This window comes from Anser cygnoides, chromosome 25, assembly GCF_040182565.1.
Source record: "Anser cygnoides isolate HZ-2024a breed goose chromosome 25, Taihu_goose_T2T_genome, whole genome shotgun sequence".
NCBI classification, from domain to species: domain Eukaryota; kingdom Metazoa; phylum Chordata; class Aves; order Anseriformes; family Anatidae; genus Anser; species Anser cygnoides.
This window is the reverse complement of record NC_089897.1, coordinates 6,294,189-6,312,885: the sequence shown is the minus strand read 5'-3', so window position 1 is coordinate 6,312,885 and position 18,697 is coordinate 6,294,189. Positions and strand designations below refer to the sequence as shown.

The following is an 18,697-nucleotide window of genomic DNA, read 5'->3' as shown; positions in this document are numbered from 1 at the left end:
TTTGAGAAGGGCAGAGAGATAAAAATTGTCTTAACACTGGAATGAGTGGGGGTGAACTTACAATTTAACAAACTAGGATCAGTAAAAGACTAGCCTTGAGACAGGCTGTGCTGGTAGATAAAAGCTCTGCTGAGTGCACAGCCTTATCTCAGCCCCCCCCTAACCCCCAGCTTCGCATTGCTGGAATTCCTGCAGTGCTTGCCTGGATGGGGCCACAGACCACAGCACCTTAGGCACTTATCCACACCTTTCATCTCCTCCAAGCTGCAGGGAGGAAACAGTTGCTACAAATGCTGGTGATAGAAGTGCTGTCCTTGAGTAGCTCTTAGCACAGCTGCGTGCAAACTGAGCAGAGGACAAAAGCTCCTAGCACTAAGGCAGTCTTGCTTTGTCCAATGCAAGTGACATAGGATGTATGGACTAGATGATCTCTGAAGATCCCTTCCAACTGTACTATTCCCCGTATGTTATATATGCATGTATCCAGCAATGAGTTTCAAAAGTGGAGTGTAAGAGGCTAGTAGGTGTTACAACAAGACCCAGGTGATTAGCAAAAAAACACTTATGTTTTACCAAGGTGAAGTGCTTCATTAGAGCAGTATGATTATTTTTCTTTCAACCTAAAAGGTCTTAGACCCCCAGTTCCCAGGTCTGCATACTAGGATGTGAGCACCTGAAGGTTTGCAAACACCCCCATCGCTGCTTTCAGCTTGCCACCTGCACTTCTGCCTTCACCAGGCATTAACAGAAGTGAGACCAGGAAAGAACAGACACAAATGGCTTTAAAACAAAGACCCGTGTATTTCTACTAGACTATACAGAGGATGCCTGTAGGATGAAAGGTCAGTCTCAACAGCAAATACAAATATATTTTATTTTGACAAAATTTCTCACAAAGGGTAGACACTTATTTTGTGGCATTACTGTGCAAAACCTCAAGCAAAATGCACAGGCAGTTACATCCCTATCTTCTCAACCCCTTTCTTTGTGTACTAAAAAATAGGAAGACACTAACCAGTTTAAAAAACAGAACCTGCAAAAAGGCCCAGTGATAACCAAGTGTAAACAAAGAAAAGTGAATTAACCAAAGGGGTTTCATTTTGCAATGAATCAACTTTCCAAGTTTAAATTGAGGAAAGCACACACGTGCCTCTTCAACCTCCCCTTAAGAGAAACTGATAGGACCGCTATTTTTGATTTTTACAGAAAAACAAAGTAACAGAGAGCAAGCAGTTAAAGAGCAATGAAGTGATTAATTCCAGATTCTCCCATTAAGTATGACAAGAAACTGGCCACAATAGAGACAAAATGGAAAGGTTATTTCTCTCACTTTGGTGCAAGTTTATTTATTTTGTACACTATCCATCCATACACCTGTGATACAAATTCTATGAACCTGCCACAAAGCATTAAAGCGCAACACACCTATTATTCTGTAGACATTTGCATTTTAATCTTCATCCAGTCTACATGGATCAGCAGTGATCCAACACAGACGCTTGCAGCCTGTAAAAATGCAGATGTCCGATAACCGTACATACATGAGGGAAAGAAGAGCAAAAACGTTCACTTTCAGAGAACGTGGCTCAAATCTTCAGATTAAAAAGAGACCCTGGAAGAGCTGGCTTTGTAGGGATTTCCGTAATGGATTTTGTAAACTCATTTTGTATAGTAAAATCTAAGCCTACAGGCTGTTTGCTTTGTGGAGGTCAGTAGTAAGGATACATAGGAGCACTTACTGTCTCTTGCATTACTATATCTTGCAGCATAGCGCCTTGAGCTGTTGGCAGATTTGACAAACTTACTGGAGTACCTGGAGTGCTGTATACAGGTGAAGGAAATGCTCTGCACCCTCAGCTGTATTTATAGTAGGGCTTTTCCAGCTAGGAAGTTTTCCAACCAGTACAATTAGTGATTGAAAACAGCTATGCTTCTGAACCATGAATGTGGTTTAATTAAAACAACCTATCAGTATATGCAGTCACAATAGGAAGTTTATGCGGCAGGAAACACAAAACACAAAGACAACGCTATTTGTTCCACAGTTTTCTCTGAGGCTAGAAAACCTGTTAACTTTGAAAGCCCTAGAAAAATGCTGCACTGGTTTAGGAACCATCTACTTGGCATAGGACCACATTTGTTTTTTGCACACAAACGTTTCATAAATCTCCTTATTTCCACATTAAGCATTCTGCATTTCTTTGCCAATCTTGTAGCTGAGGATTTTGTTCCAGTCTATCTTGGTGCGGGTGACAGGTAGCTGCCGGCGTAAGGCTTTGAAAGTGGTGTCTGACATAGTCTGGTAGTTCTCGCTGATTGCTGTCTGCAATGGCAAAAGTAGACTCAGTTATAGTAGTAAAAAGATACTCTGGAAAAGTGACTGTTAAAGCCACAAAACCCTTTCTACAAGGGGAAGGCATGCTACTGACTAGTTAATGCTGTCACCAGTGTGTGTGCAAGCAAAGGGATTCTATAAAACTCTCCTAAGGAGACACTGCTACACTCACAGGTGTTTCTGAACTATCTGTATCACATCTGCTTCTTGCACACAGGCTGGAATAACATAAAAAGCTTTCATGCATTTCCTTTTCACTATTTTTACCTGTCAGGAAAACTATTAGACTTGTCCACTCCCCTTCCATGCTTGTTCCAGGCATCGTTTGTAACCCTTTAATAATCAATTTTGCTGTATAGTTATTTTAATTACACATAGTTTTACAACCAGATTCTGTCAACAAATACTAATGTCCTTTTCAAAGTAATTCTTAGTAACAGATAAGAACAGATAACAGTCACGGTAAGTCAGAAACAGAATTAGAGGTCAATTTTTTGTACTTCCTTTAACTGTAAATGGAAATTGATATGATTCAATTGCATTTATTTAACTACTGATCTTACCTGATACTCATTTTCTGCGTTTTCTATTATCTTAATAAATTCCTTAGCTGTCTGGACATCACTCTACAAAGGGGAAAAACAGATACTTATGTTCAAAAATAACTTATATGCAATGGATTTCTAATGCAATGGATTTCTCAAATAACAGACAGTATAGATGAAATGGATAATGTGAGGTGGCAGCTGCTATTTGTAGCTGGGTTCCTTCCACTCACTACACATCTCCGTGGAGTTCAAGATACTAGCTTAAGCTTGTGTTCCAAACTGAAACAGGACTGCACCCTAGTGAGCAAAAGGGAAGTAGGCCTTCATGGTACAGATTAGGGATTTTATGACGATTGCTCCCTCTACTGTACTACAGGACTACTTATTTTCCTTTAGTATACTGTTTTTATGTCTCAATTCTCTAGGATGTATATAGAAGGGCGTATTCTGCCATCTTTAACTGACACTCATAAGATAAGCTGTTCAATGGAGATTGCACTTTTTAAATAGACTTCTTTTAAGCAATTAAGAATCTGGGTTTTCCATCCAACAATAAACACTACAACTACACTGACTAGGCACTCTAAAATTACATTAAAGTCAATGGAATGTAGTCATACAAGGGTATAATTCATGAGATATTCAAGAAACAAAATAGGTGCTTTATCATTAAAAATTATTTTGGCATACTTACTGAAACCTGTACAGAGTCCTGGATATCTTTATGACTAACCAGTTGAACATTACCATCTTCATAATAATGAACCTAAACAAAGACAGACAAAATGCAGGTTATCATTAACACTCGTTTTGTAATCCCTAGAGCCCCCAAATGCTACCAGAATGGCACAACAGCTTTGTTGTGCCAGTCTTCTCTGCTTACGTGGAGACTAAAAGCAGGAAGGTTTCATTCTTTGTCAAGACTGTTCAAGATTATGTTAATGAAGTAAACGCCTAGAGTTGAAATAAGAGCAATTATAAAAGAATTCACAGAATAGGTTTTAGCCGTACAAAGTCAAGCAGACTTGGAGGCATATAGGGTAATGCTATATAATAAGCCACAGGCCAGGTTGTAAGCAATGCCCAAAACACTGAAGTTTTAAGAATTAATTTCCTGAATTGTTAGCTTAATAGTATCTTGACTCCAGAAGGACATCTCTGCTGTATTTCAGCATCTCGTTTTGAGTCACATGCATTAGTGTAAGGCAAGCAGCCTCTCCTGTTATTTCCAGACAATGCAGCTCACCTGGATCTTGAGCACTGCAGCCACCTGAGCTGTTGGTGGTGTGATGGTAAACTTCCATTCTGATCTCCAACGACCGTTCCTAAGAACAATCAAAGCATGTAAACTATTTCCAGTAAGTGCTAACAAAAAAGAGCCACATTAATGAGCAATTTATTCCTGCTATCTTGTGATCAGTATTGAAGTGCCTTATATGCCACTGAATTCCATTTCTGAAGCCCAGCTTGCCACAGTGCAGCTTCATTACAGGCTGGCTCCAATGTACTCATGCTTTGGAATACATAACGGGGTGTCTATTCAGCTCTGCTAATATATTTTTCTCTAGGTAGGTCACTGAGCCTCACTGAAAGCTTTAGGGAAGTGCCAAAGGGCTTGCAAGGAAAATAGACTAAAGGATGAGAATCAGAGCTCCTGGGGAAGCCCAAGGCTACTTGCCCTTCAGACCCCCAGTAGAGATAGAGGAAGGGTTTGTTTGAGGACTAGTAAAGGAAGAAAATGCACTGTTTAAGTAGCCTTACCAGAAATTTTTGGGCTGGAACTGGTGGCTCTCAATACAGGCAATAATTGTCTGCTGTCCATCTATAGATTTACCATAAACCTGCATTCAGAAAAAGAGTTAAAATGGCACAAGAGCTGAAGAAAACCACTTGCAATTTCTGTTCTTGGTAGCACTGTGGAGGTTTCGCATTGTGGTATCCCATTGGGAATGTTAACCACTAGTTACATTGTCCAGCACCTCCACTTGCAATCGTGCAAATAATGCCTCCGTTTCCTTAATGGCAGGTGTAAAGGTGTTTGGCAGTCATAAATATGAACAAGGTGGTCTAATAAATCTCTACCACTATGTGCATACCAAGATATTTGCACCCTTTTTGAAATTTGTTGTTCTAAAGTTAGCGAAAGTTAAAGTTAACACTAGTGAGGATGGAGAATTCAAACAACACTGCTTAGCAGCAAGTCCACTCAAAGTACTGAGTGACACCGAGCTAAGAATTTTCAACAAAACAAGACGGATACTCAACAGTACAGAAGCCATTTGGGTAATGATCTTTCACATAAGCTCTCAATGCATTGTCGCAGGCATCTCTCCATTGTTTTAAAGCTGATTCTGTGTCTTCAGGCTGGGGATCACTTGCTTCTTTCCTTAAATGATCAAACTTAAAAGAGATTTTGTTTCTTGGGTCTAAAAATCTGCCGTTGCCCAGATCACCATGTTCTGTGATTAACACCTGTAAAATAAGAAATTGAAATTAATACATTCTTATGCTGCTATAAATGTGTTTTGTCTATTTGAATAGTTATCCATGTCTCAATGGGTGGTCATTAAACTACAAAATCACAAAGAAACATGGATTTTCAGTAATAATTTCAACTAAGAGTAGTTGTGGTGAGGCTGTGAGCTGTCTGCTCTTTGCAGTTAATATTGCACTAGTCTTCTGTCCCAGAAATGACTGTATTACAGTAACACATACACTTAGCTTAAAGTTGGGCACCTTACAATACAAACAAGTGGTCTTGTTTTTAAAATTTTGTTTTTCTTCCCCATATCTGAAAGAAACTAAGAATTTTTCTCTGGAATTGACTGTTTATTGTCATGTTCCATGTTGTACTAGATCTCTTTCCAGCTGAGGAGGGGAGGTAGATGTGGCTACTTCTGATGCATACAAACTAAAGTAAACAGACAGCAAAGCAGCACAGTAACTTCTTTCTCCTTTGTCTTATTCATCCCATTTCTCTGGTTTCCCAAACATTGGCTCACTTTGCAGGTTGTGCAGTAGCTTCCTCTTGTCAAAGCTATTTCTATGGACAGCCCTCTTAAAATATCTGCCTCCCATGAACATATCTGGGACACCAGGAAAGCTAGGTCAGTACTTGGCTCAGAATAGAACAGATGGTCAAGCCAGCTTTCTATCTTCTGTAGTACTTACTTCTTGCTCTCAAAAAAAAATAATCCTGTAAAAAGTCCTACTTCAGTGTGTAGGCATCGAGATGTTAAAACTAAAAGCTTGGGCCATTCTAGAAAAGACAATGTTCCCTAGTCTTTTTATAAGAAGCACTATAAAAGGGAAAAGCTTTGCTGACATGGATTGGGCAATATTACACTGATATATTCTAAGATACAATGATTTTTTTTAGGTAACTGGGGATGGATTAAAATGCAGACCATAGCATAAATACTACTAAGAATCCACTACTGAATCACAGTAGGAACTGTGAGCATGTAGTAACAATCTTTAATCAATGATACTTGAACTGGAATTGCAGTGACTTTGGTGTGGGGCTCTACTTAGCAATGAATTAGTTACCAGGTAGTAACAGACAATGCTTTAAGGGAACATTTCACCTATGCCTCTCATACAAGAACAAAAACTTGGTAACATGAGGATGATCTAGTGGAAGGAGGAAAGATGATTTGCAGGTAGCACGAAAATCGTAAAGATATTGATGAAACAACACATTTATTCCTTCTGTATAGTGCAGTAATACAAACATTCAGTGTAAAGCTTTCCCTTACCTGGTCATCATACCCTTCTATCTTCACAGGAGTGAACTGATCCATGTTGTACTGTGCAAATGCACTGTTAAGAATTAAGAGCATGAACTTTAGCTGTACATTCACATTTATTTTCACTCAGGGATAAGTACGTGGTGTGATTTATACTACAGAAAATTTCAACTTAAACTTGCAAATAATACACACTAGCACTCTTAAAGGATTTTTCAATACCTTTTATTGATGATAGCTACAAAAACACCCGGTCTAAAGTCAGATTTATTTAGTGATGACCATGAAAGTACAGAGTTCAAAAGTAGAACAGCAGGCAGCCTGAGGGATAATGAGCAAGCCAATGCAAAACAGGAACACACCAGCTAAAATTTAGCAGTAAGGTAAACAAATATGAGTAGACTAATATTTACAGCAAATTTTCTTCTGTCAAGACCTGCTCACTGATCTCACAGCTCAAGGTAAAACCTTAGCATCAAAAGGCTCGTATGCATAACCTTGAGACACCTGATGAGACTGCACAAGTAAACAAGATATTCTGAAAGTATTTTTTCAGGGCAGTTTAAGCTCTTGCTAAGGACTACTCAGTATTTCAGGCTTCACTTGCTTAACAAACCATGCTTCAACAAGATCAGACATTCCTGCTGCTGCAGAATTACGCTTTTTGGCAGATTGCCTTCCTGTCAGTTTCATATGGCCTCTACACCACAAATTCCAATTTAAGCCTTTTAAAAAGAATCAGCCATGCCTTTTGTTATATATTTTGTTGGGGGATAACGAACTACAGCAGACTGCTCTCAATAGAACAAATGGCTTGCTTTGTCACAGAATCATGGTTGTAACTCAATCACCATAGAGAAGCACACATTTTATGTCTGAAACATTAATACTTACTGTGCTGCTCCTTCCCTGAGAAGATTGTCATTGTTGAGCAGTAACCGGACATCTGGAGAAAAAAGGTTGTTCAGATAGGTTATTGGTTTTGATCAAATGTTTCTTTATTTCATTTTCAACTGTACAAAAACATGAATGATTAAAATCATTTCATCAAGCATAAGTAGTCACAGAATGAGTGCATGCTTTTCCCTTACTTCTACCTGACCTTAAAAACAACATATCATGACATAACCATAGACTCTCATAGATGAAATGTGAAGAAAATGCTACTGATCGTTTTTCTTCATTTACTTACCATTGAATACTTCATTGAATTCTCCAGGGGGTGCATGAGTGATGAATTTTGCAGCTATACGCACCTACAATGATGCAGAGAAGTAATTAAAGACAAAAGATCGTTTACTGAATTCATACATACTGCAACCTACACTGAAGCAATTCACCAACAAACCCAAATCTGACAGTAATAACAAGCCCCATGTTTAGGGAGAAATCTAGATGTCTCTTCCAAGTAGAAATCATCATTCTCATAAGCCTAGCCATTTTTTTTTCAGTGCAAAGAAACCCCAAATGTACTCAGCAAGAACACCAAACTCCACGTGGGCACCTGTTAGAATGGGAACTATTCAACCTTCGTAGCTGTGTCTTTTTATTTTTTTTTTAAAGAATATAAATGCTGGCTGCCCACTCTTGGTGACGTTTCTAAACATTTTTTCCTGGTCTTTGCTAGTAATCAGGAACCTAAATGCCAACAAATATAAAGAATAAGAAACCACTGCAGTAAAACTGATGCTTTAACTAGATGGCAACCTACAGCGTGATCACACCGCTAAGGTGTGTCTGACACACTGCAAGACTTGTTGACTCCCTGTGATGCAACGCGTTTGCTGCTTACAGCTGGCTGAAGGAGATGCCACTGACTCACAGCAAACAATGGGTGGAGGATGAGAGGTTGATCCCTCTATAAACTGAGCAGTAAACCAATTACATCAACTGCCATTGGATTCTATGTGGATCTGTTTATTCTGTCATTCTAAATATCTCCTGTGGTACAACAAACACCCAGTGCAGGATCCTTTGGCTCATCTGACGTATTCTTGTACTGCAGAGAGCACAAGCTACAGCCTAGCTGTTAGCAACCATAAAGAAACTTTGCAGGTGGAATCCCTCTCCAAAGGCAAGTGCAGTATTATAAACCTTGGGAATACAAGGCTAGGAAAGGTAAACCAACCCTGTTCTTGCTACATCCTTAAGTACCTCTCCAAGCCTTGCAGTGTTGTGTTTAAGCATGTCTGTATGTATATTGATTATAGAAACAGAACCATAGAATGCTTTGGGTTGGAAGGGACCTTAGAGACCATCTAATTCCACCCTGCCCTGGGCAGGGACATCTCCCACCAGACCAGGTTCCTCAAAGCCCCATCCAACCTGACCTTGAGCACTTCCAGAGATGGGGGGGGTCTACAACTTCTCTGGGCAACCCATTCCAGTGCCTCACCACGCTCTGAGTGAAGAATTTCTTCCTAATATCCTAATCTGAACCTACCCTCGTTTAGTCTGAAACCGTTACTCCCTCTCCTATCACCACACTCCCCGGCAGAGCCCCTCTCCTGCTTTCTTGTAGGCCCCTTTTTAGGGACCTGCTCTTCATCTGCATCACGTGTCCTGTGCAAAAACATCGAGTGGACATACTCAAACTTTTAGACCTTAAACCTATTAGGAAACAGTGGAAAGCTTGTTAAAACGCACGCTGGCTTATCAGAAACGTGCTTAATTTGGAACTGGCCAGGGCTTTCTTTCAGAACATGCTGGTTTCTTTTTATCAAAGCCATGCTGTACTTTCTTCAAGAGCTACTGCCTGTTTGGAGTCTCTGGGTAAGAAAAAGAACTGAGAACTACTTCCTGTAGTGTGCCAGCATTTCTGGCATGTGTTCTCTTGAGGATTACTTGGTACCCTTCTTCTTTGGCATGTTACTCCTTCCCTTATCTTGAAATAGCATTTTATTGGAAACTGTACCATAGTCTAGCCATGAGCTGTCACTAGTGAAAGAATTAAGGCATCTGGAATTGGAATTGATACAATCAGTAAGTGAAAAGTCCAGCTGGCAGGAAAATACCTGACTATCTGTAAACTTTGAAGCTGTAAAAGCAAAAGTAAAGTTTTTTAAATTTTTCTTTAAAAAAAAGAAAAGCCTTCATTGTATTCTGAAATCCAATATACTTGTCTTGAATTATTAGGGTTTAGGTGGCCTTTGTTTGATTCCGTTGAAACTGGTAAGAGTTTGTTTTTATAACCAAATCTTTAATGGTTTTTACAAGACAGAAGGGAATAAAATCTTCTTGGACAAGACTTGAAACAGGAAATGTCACAAAACTGGATCTTTACCTTAGAAGGATAAAAATGTCATTTTTCTTCCAAGCACAGCTAACAAGGCTGTGTAAGAGGCCTTCTTGCTCAACTAGATGCTTATTGAAGATGACTACAGAACGTTTGCTAAAACTCTGATTACTTTCCTACTTTCCATTTGAGCAGTAAAACAAAGATTTATGTATATATTCAACTATTTCATCTGAATTACTGCCACAGCTGGAAAAAAAATGCTGCTTCAAGTCTTCCACGTTTTTAATTAGAAAAAGTTGTATCACTTATGATGATTGTGATGATTTAAAGTAAGCCATGAAAGGAAATACACACCTGTCCAAACAAAGGGTATATTGCCTTATTCCAGCAGTATCAAGTAACAACTCTGTCCTTACTGGGCAGAGCTTCAGATAAAAATAGATCGATTTCCAAATTAGCATATATTTAAAAAAACAAACAACAAACAACACAGCATGTTCTTTATGCCTGAAATAATTCTGCAGTATGAGTGGAAAAAAAAATGTACTGAATTTTTTCAACTTGTCAGTGACTTGTGTAGTTCATGTGGAAATATACAAAACGTAAAGCCATTTTCTCCTGATTATCTACTTTTAGATAAGGTTGGTAAGCATATAGCAATCCTAAAACTGTACTACTTATTGTGTGAGAATTTTCACGATTTAAAGGACTGGAGTTAGGACTTATTGGTTACATAACCTTTTTAGATTTCACTATTGAAAGCTCGGATGGTGATGAAGTTAACAGCAGTAATTAAGAAGGATGCTTTTGCTTTCTATCCTCTGTGGACTTCACTGAGAGACAGCCCTGAAAGACTTGACATTATACCATGTGCTTTTCTGAGAAAGTGCAAATGTAAGCATTAATAGAGGCGTATCAGACTGCGCTAAAGCATTTACAGATACCCACTCCATGCCAAGATCCATTTCGGGGGAGGACTGGACTAGACCATGCACTGCGAATTAACTCTCCAGATGAACAGATTACTTTTTATAAGGTGTTTAAATCAACATATGGAAAACCAAGGCCCCTAAAAGCCATAAAAAATGACACTATGCACTAAAGCAACAATGATGTGGCTGCAGAATTGTGCTGTACGTGGAACCTTCATAAAAGGGACAGGGGCTTTAACAGGTTGACTTTTAGGTTGATAGTTTCTGATAGACATATCCTTGGGGAAGGGAGCATGAGAACAAAAAAATATTGCAGGAGTTTTAGCCTTCCACCTCAAAGGATGAGCAGAACACAAAGGGGGCTCTGCCTTTCGATCAAATGTCCTCACAGAACCAGCCATGAACAAACAGCAACCACTGCACGTGAAAACTGTTCACTCTTTTAGAGCATCCTGTGCACCGACTCTCCTGTGAAGCAATAAAATATAAAGTACTTAAATCAAACTACTGAAATCAGGACTGGAGTGCAGGAAGCAGACTGTGAAGTACTTAATCCTAAATGTCAAGCATTTGAGTTGCTGTTACTTGTCATTTTTAGAGTTGATTTGTTTCAAAGCGGTGTCAGCACAGCGACAGGATGTTCGTTTGCAGAAGCACAAAAAGACTTTCTGTAAACTGACCTACTTCCTGGCCATCATTACCATTTCAGGTAGCTCTGCAGTAAGCTAGCAAAACTAACTTCCTTTTTCTAAAATGGGGAAAGTAGCTGACAGGGAAGCTGCTCAACTACTAGTTTAAACTGGTAAAATGGCAGCAGAAAACAGACAACAGGACACACCGCAGTAAGGTTTAAACTAATGAACCCCTAGCTTTCCTAAAATGCACCTACAGAGAATAAAGCAGTGAGGTTTATAGGGGTGAGAGGTGTGAGGGGAGGAATTAACTTTATTGCTCTTTTGTTTGATTTTCTTTGTTGTTTCCTGAGTGGTTATAAAATGGATACTATAATGAATCTTTACTGCATGTTTCTTTTTCAGAATCCTCACAACCTCGCTTTCTACCTGTGCCAGGCATGGAGCTACTTTAAATTGATGCCAGGTTGCCTGAGCCAGGACATGAAGCAGAACACAGGGCCCAATTTCAAGTGAAATCCCAGCTAGTTTGACAAATAAAATATCTGGACACACGTAGTCCTAAAGGGCCTCCTGCAGGATGCGTCTTCCCTGAAAGTGCTTTGAAAGAAGGCGCAATGAAGCGATGGTTTCCATTGCAGCAGTTCAAATGAAATTTCAGCCAAATGCCAACAGGTTAAAGAATTTTACACTATATCGGATAGATTTCAATAGTGTACTGATGACTACACGTTCTGCTCTGGAATACTTATTTCAAACAATGGTCTAAAACGTTAACGGGCAAAGGGGACCTCTGAGGTTCTCTGTCACAACGAATGTCGCCATAATGAAACTGAAAGCAGCAGTTTAAGAGAGAAATTAAAGCCGGCTCCAAACTCCCAGATCTTTGAAGATCCCCAAGCCTCGACGCCCCGCAGGATTTTAAGAAACGAAACGAGCCCATCTGCACGGCGCAGGGAAGGGAAGGCGGCAGCTCTGCCTTCAGCTACCGCCTGTCGGTGCTCCCCGCTTCGGAGGAGGCTGCCCCGTTCTTTGTGGCAGCTCGGGACTGCCCGTGCGCCGCCAGGAGCGGGAGGCACGACCCGTTCCCCCCCCCCCCTTACACACGCCCCGCTCGGGACCCCCTTGAGCGGCGCAGCCCCGCCGTGAGGGCGCCGCGCTCGGGGGCGGGCGGCCTGCGCCGCCCTGTCACGGCGGCACCAGGGCTGCGGCCCCCGCCCCGCTGCGGCGCCCCCCGGCCTTCCCCCGGTCCCGTTGCGGCCCGGCCCGGCCCGGCCCGGCGCAGCCCCCCCACCTTCTCGTCGTCCGACACCCGCTCCTCCAGGTCCGCCATCTCGGCACCTCTGGGCCCGGCCCGGCGCCGCGCGGAGCATGCCGGGCGCTGAGGCTGGGCGCCGGGCAGGAAGCGCGGCCGGCGCCATCTTGGCTGCGGGCAGACGTCGCGGGGCGGCCATCTTAGGGGCGGGCGGGACGGGCCTTGTGGGGGGGGCGCGGGGGGGGGGGGGAAGGCGGTGAGGGCCGGCCCGGGGCTGGCGGGGCGCGGGGTCTCCGCCCGCGGTCTCCGCCCGCCGCCGGAGCGGGGCCGCGAGGCGCGGGGGGTCCCGGCTGGTGACCGCCGAGCCCCGAGGGCGGACCCCGCCCCGCCCCGTCCCTCTCCCGGCGTCCCCCGGCGGCGGCCATGGCGGACGGCAGCGGGACCGGGACCGGGAGCGGGAGCGGGACAGGCAGCGGGCGGGGGCCGTCGTGCCCCGGGGCGGCCGCGGCGCTGCGGCGCTGGGAGCAGCTGCGGCGGCGGGCGGCGGCGGCGGCGCCCTGGGCCCGCGGGCTCCTGGCCGTGGCCGCCGGGCTCGGGCTGTGTTACGCCGTGCTGCGGGTGCCGCTGCGGCTCCGGGACGGGCTGGCCGCCGGTGAGAGGCGGGGGGGCCCTGCCCGGGGGGGGCCCTGCCCGGCCTCGTTAAGAATTTACACCGATTTTTTTTGGGGGGGGGGGGAGGGGGTCACGTGGAACCCAGTCGGCTGTCACAGTTACGGAAGGACAGTAGCAGACTGAAGGGGTTTTCTGATAAAGTGACGTAACCTGTGAAGTTACGCGGGCTGTGCTGTGTGTTATGTCCGCGTAGTGTTTCACGCAGTGTTTAATAAAAAGCTCTCTGTGTGTTTCAGTTCTGCTCATTAAGTCTTTGTTTTTTTGTGTTTCTTAACAGTGACTGTGTTCTTAAGCACTTTGACTCCAAAATTCTACTTTGCCCTTACAGTGACCTCATCTTTCATATCTGGCCTGATATTTGTAAGTAGTCCACTGTTCTCCTCTCCTTTAACAAATTTAGCACCTCTAAGATTCTTTCATTAAGGGTAAATGCAACAGACTTTTATCAGACTCTAGAGGGTGCCTTTGTACTACGAAGGAGCTTGTTACCGAGTATCTTTTCCGATGTATAATCAGTACTCTTTTCCTATGTGTCTTGTACATTTAGGTGAATCTGGGGAAAATAACTTGAATTTGTTTTAAGGAACTCAGGCTTGTTTTAACTGTCCATTTTGTGCTTTATTATTTGGGATTAATTTTGTAAAGTGAAAAAGCTATATCCATGTTGTGCCTGCATGTGCGATTTCCCTGTACAGCACACTTTAGTGTATAAGATCGAGGCACTTTCTGAAAGGGCTTAGAAGTTATCCTAACAACGTGGGGGGAGAGTAACGTGATTAGACTAAAATTTACTTTTTTTCCAATCTCTTCTATGTTACGGGGGTAATTCCACATGACAAGACAGGCCCGAAACAGATAATTAGTATTAATTTGTATGTAGATAGGTCCTGCCTGTAATAATTTGCAAGGGGATGTCCTTCCTCTGTGCAATTTACTTTTCATCTCTGATGTTTATGTTGGAAGGGTGTTGCCTAAAGAAATTTCTGATGCTTTTTTCTCCCATAACAGGTATTTGAGTGGTGGCATTTCCGAAAATATGGCACATCTTTCATCGAGCAGGTATCTGTGAGTCATCTGAGACCCCTCATTGGAGGTGTGGAAAATAGCCCTCCAGCACCAGCAGCGTTCTCAGTTGGAGAGAATGAGACAAACAGGCAGAATATGCCAGGTGATTGTTAATGTGTCCCAACAGTTTTCATTAAGCTTGCAGGCGACTGGCTCAAATGAGTTGAGTTTTAAATGGCTTTGACTAAGCATTAGTGCTTGTAGTAATTGGGGAAAGGCCTATGCCTTACGATGCGTTTTATTAATATGATAAAAGAAATCAAGTGATAATGTATCTTTGATCTAAAACATTCATTATTAAAAACATCATCTAGAAAATATGTTACACGTTCAGCTAAAACTGTTTAAGTAACACTAGATATTAGCTATTCTAAACATGTGCAAGGTAAAATTGCTTGAATGTAAATGGCAGTGTTTAATCTTTCCCACATGTGCTTTTGTACCACAACAATGGTGGGGAGCCAAAATATTTAAGTGATAGGAGAAATTCAGGGAGATGATAAAGATTGTATGATTGTGCTCAGGTCAAATAAATCTAAGATAAAAACTGCTTTTTAAAGTAAGATTGCATTTGCATTACTGCATTTTAAATCAAGGTGGTAATATTTCTGCTCTTAACTCAGTAAGTACTTTCTTTTCAGAGTGCAAGGTGTGGCGAAATCCTCTTAATCTTTTCAGAGGGGCAGAGTATAGCAGGTATTAACTATCTTACTTTCCATTGCATGTTTTTAAAATTAATTGGGAGCATACACATGACTTCTTTGCAGGGCTTGTACTAGTAATATTGGGAGACAGCTGAAACCTGTGAGATTATAGGGGTGATTGATGCCAATCCTGTGTTTAAAAGGCACCTCTCCAAGCTTTGGCAGTTTCAATGTTAAGAATGCAAATATTATTGTAAACATCATCATTTATTTGAGAGTAAAGTAGGAGAAAAGTATTCCCGGAATTATTTTCATCTTCTTTCAATAACTCTATGAAAGTCATGATCTTACAGCTGTTACAGTTTTATTCAGAGGCTGACACTGATTCAGAATCTTAAATCTCTCTTATTAAACAGATACAACTGTATTTAAGTCTCCTAGTGTTATTTTGTAGAAAAAGCTGCTTCATAGGAAGCTGTTTTTCAAGTTGATTAGGACTTCGGCCTCAGAAAGACTTTCCTTCTGCAGGAAGCCTGCTGGCAAACTGTTAAGATTATGGAACAGGAGTACTTGAAAACTTCTGATTAGTAACTCCAGTGTTTTATTAATAATAACGATAATAAAATCTGCACTAGCTTGTAGTTAAGCACATCAGATACCCTTTTTTGCATCAGCGTTACTATTTACTAGCAACGCATCTTACTGAAATTTCTCCCATTGAAGATACACGTGGGTGACTGGGAAGGAGCCCCTTACATACTATGACATGAATTTGTCTGCTCAAGATCATCAGAACTTTTTCACGTGTGATACAGATGCCCTTCGGCCTTCAGATACAGGTACCAGTGTCATATGCATAAGGTACATAACAGTTGGAATATGTAGAGTGGTTATACACTTCAAGGTAGTACTTCAAGGTAGTACAAGCTGTCATGTCAAATATTTTCTGAAATAGCTTTTCTCTACTATCTAGGAGCTTTAATAGGTGGTGTTAGAGAAAAGATGTTTTTTACTTTGTGCTTTATCTACTAAGACTATCAGGATCCTGACATATTTTAAGATCTCACGCTTTTTAAATAATTAACAACCTGGACTGTATTCTCAAAAACCAATGAAGTGGTCTCATTTGAACTGTAATAATGAATAGTGCAGTCTCCATTATTTTGTCATTGTATTCCAAATGTTTAGTGCAGAATATGCTCTCTACCTGGTTATTGTCAGACTAGGTGTTAGCTATTACCAATTTGTCAAGTTCCGGAAGCATTACTTGTCAGCTAGTTGTGACATGTTTGATATGAATGATGTGTTTTTGTTTCACAAATGGAGTGTATTGTCTCGCTTACTAAGCCAAGACTAATATTTTGTTTCCAAAAGAAAACTCAAACATTTTTCCATGGTGTTCTTGCTGGACAGCAGAAGGTTTTGTTCCAAAAGAAACATGTATAGATTCCTCAATTTTCTTATCATACTTTGAGATAGGCCAGATATGTAATTCCATGAACGTAAGGTTTTGGACTTATTTCAGAACTGTTATTTAGTGTGAAAGCTGTTAGTTCTGCACTGAAAATGGTAGCTATAAGTAAGTTGAGTGTTTTTTGCTAGAAACTGGCTTCCAGTTTGGGATTCCCATTTTTCCCTAATGGAAGAATAGTGGGGAAAGTTTTAGAGATAATTTCACCCATTCTTGTTGCCTCCTGTAATGCTTTCTAATAAGGTGATAATGTAGTGTATATTGAATTGGCTTTGCTGTGTGGCTAAGCTACTCAGAAGTGCTTTGTAAATTTAGAAACAAGCTGTTTAACCCTTTATGATCTGGCAGTTGTCTCAATACTGAAGCATTTTATGCTTATTTCATACTTAAGTATGCCTGTGCAACACAGAGCTTACCTCTATCATTGTTTCTTTGAAGCTCTGTTTGAAAGCTTAAATTAAAATTCTGTGCAGGTCTGTGCAAGAACCTGTGTTTAATGATCGCTCCTGCCAAGCTTTCAACAAGTCTTGGGAAATGTTTCCAAAATCTGTAGCAATTTAGAAATTGTACATCTGTCTGGTTATGTAAGCTGTCTTTGCTTCTCAGTGTAGGAGTTTTTAAATGGTCAGCGAATAATCTTCCTGACGGTGTTGCTATCTTAAGTTAAGTTTCTGACATAATGAGAAGGTACAAGATTCTGCTGCTTTTGGTAGAAACTCTTGCTGAAGTTAAAACATTTATTTACTATTACCTACAACAGTTACACAGAAAACAGGAATTTTCAAAATAGTTGTGAATGTTAATGCAGAATTGACACTTGAGCAGCCAGCATTGCCTCGCCTTTTCTGATTTGCTACCAGGTGTTTCACCAGCCTGTCTGTATCTCACCAGTCTTTAAATGTTTTTGCAACAGTAATGCAGAAAGCATGGCGAGAGAGAAACCCTCAAGCCCGGATTAAAGCAGCGTATCAGGCTTTAGAGTTGAACAATGAGTAAGTTTAGAGTATAAGATCATTTGCTTTGTTTCTAATCTGAAAGAATAAATGGATTCATGTTGAGCACACTGTCAGTGTCTTCTAATAATAATAATTAACAAAGTTCTGCATAGCTGAAGGGGGATTTCTGCGAGCGTGAGAATTACACACATGGCTGTAAGTTACACTCAAGTATTGAACTATAATAAATTTACAAATAGCTTTTGTTCTCCACTTTTATTAGGAAAGATTCCATAGCAATAACAAAGGAGAAATCTTAATCTTATATGAGATTATATGTGTATCAGTGGTGGCATTGTGATAACGCTATATTTGAGGTTCATAGATGCCATTCCTGTAAGGGATTTAAAAATACTCCTACAACACAAATGAAAGAATTCAGTGCACTTCTCTGATCCATTTCTTTATGTACTCTGGTTGTTTTTGTGTAATTAGGTCTATCTACTGGTTTTAAAATGCAAACCAAACAAAAAAAAATCAGCAGAAAATTACCAGTGCATTTTAATATTTCAAGGAAAATAACCTTACTTGCTGTTAGAACTTTCTTTAGTTTTTCTCCTAATGTGTGTGTTTCTGTAAAACTGAAAAGTCTGTTTTCCTGACGCTATTTTAACGTTACTCAGTCAATAATCTGGTAGTTTAATATTGTCGATGTTTAGATACTTAACGTATGTGAAAACTCCCCGTTTCTGATTCTTCTGTACTTATTCAGAAATAGTGAATGTTGTCCCTCAGACTGATCTGTGGCTTTTTTCCTTATTACAGTTGTGCCACTGCGTATGTTCTTCTAGCAGAGGAAGAAGCAACGACTATTGTAGATGCTGAGAAGTACTTTAAGCAGGCTCTGAAAGCAGGAGAAATGATTTACAGGAAGTCTCAGAACTGCCATTCCCAAAGTCCACAGCATGAAGCACAGCTGAGTAAGCACTTTTAAATCAAAAACACTTATTTTTGTGTGAGCAGATACGTACAACTAAATTCATAATTAGTGATTCTAGTTTGATTTTTAATTCAGTGAGGCACTTCCTGCTTTTTTTAGTATGCTTGTGCATGTGCTCTATGATCTTACGTAGTACCCAAATGAATCTAGAAGGTGGCAGGTGTGCTGTGTATTCATCATAGGTTGTCTTGCTGAGGCTGGATGCGTTATTGTCTTGGAAA

The 18,697-nt window shown here is 41.0% G+C and overlaps 2 protein-coding genes across 8 annotated transcripts in view; one reads left to right on the top strand and one right to left on the bottom strand.

Moving 5' to 3' along the window:
- Window positions 1–18,697, top strand: part of ST7L (suppression of tumorigenicity 7 like) — a 43,400-nt gene that overhangs the window by 1,058 nt on the left and 23,645 nt on the right. For 4 of the 7 annotated variants that reach the window (XM_048071023.2, XM_048071024.2, XM_013189682.3 and 1 more), the window contains 7 exons: window positions 11,840–12,109; window positions 13,639–13,721; window positions 14,370–14,529; window positions 15,068–15,122; window positions 15,794–15,909; window positions 17,455–17,533; window positions 18,302–18,456. In XM_048071023.2, the coding sequence (XP_047926980.2) occupies window positions 12,100–12,109; window positions 13,639–13,721; window positions 14,370–14,529; window positions 15,068–15,122; window positions 15,794–15,909; window positions 17,455–17,533; window positions 18,302–18,456 (658 nt within the window). In that variant the 5' untranslated portion in view covers window positions 11,840–12,099. Of the gene's footprint in view, window positions 1–11,839; window positions 12,110–12,959; window positions 13,342–13,638; window positions 13,722–14,369; window positions 14,530–15,067; window positions 15,123–15,793; window positions 15,910–17,454; window positions 17,534–18,301; window positions 18,457–18,697 lie in introns of those variants that run through there. The other 3 variants (XM_066983189.1, XM_066983190.1, XM_066983191.1) reach the window with 1 other exon arrangement.
- Window positions 778–12,880, bottom strand: CAPZA1 (capping actin protein of muscle Z-line subunit alpha 1). Its single transcript, XM_066983193.1, has 10 exons — window positions 12,729–12,880; window positions 7,825–7,888; window positions 7,527–7,578; window positions 6,642–6,705; window positions 5,149–5,355; window positions 4,645–4,724; window positions 4,130–4,208; window positions 3,578–3,649; window positions 2,899–2,961; window positions 778–2,323 (listed from the first exon to the last, which is right to left on the bottom strand). The coding sequence occupies exons 1-10, from the start codon at window positions 12,765–12,767 to the stop codon at window positions 2,183–2,185; spliced, it is 861 nt and encodes a 286-aa protein (XP_066839294.1). The 5' UTR covers window positions 12,768–12,880; the 3' UTR covers window positions 778–2,182.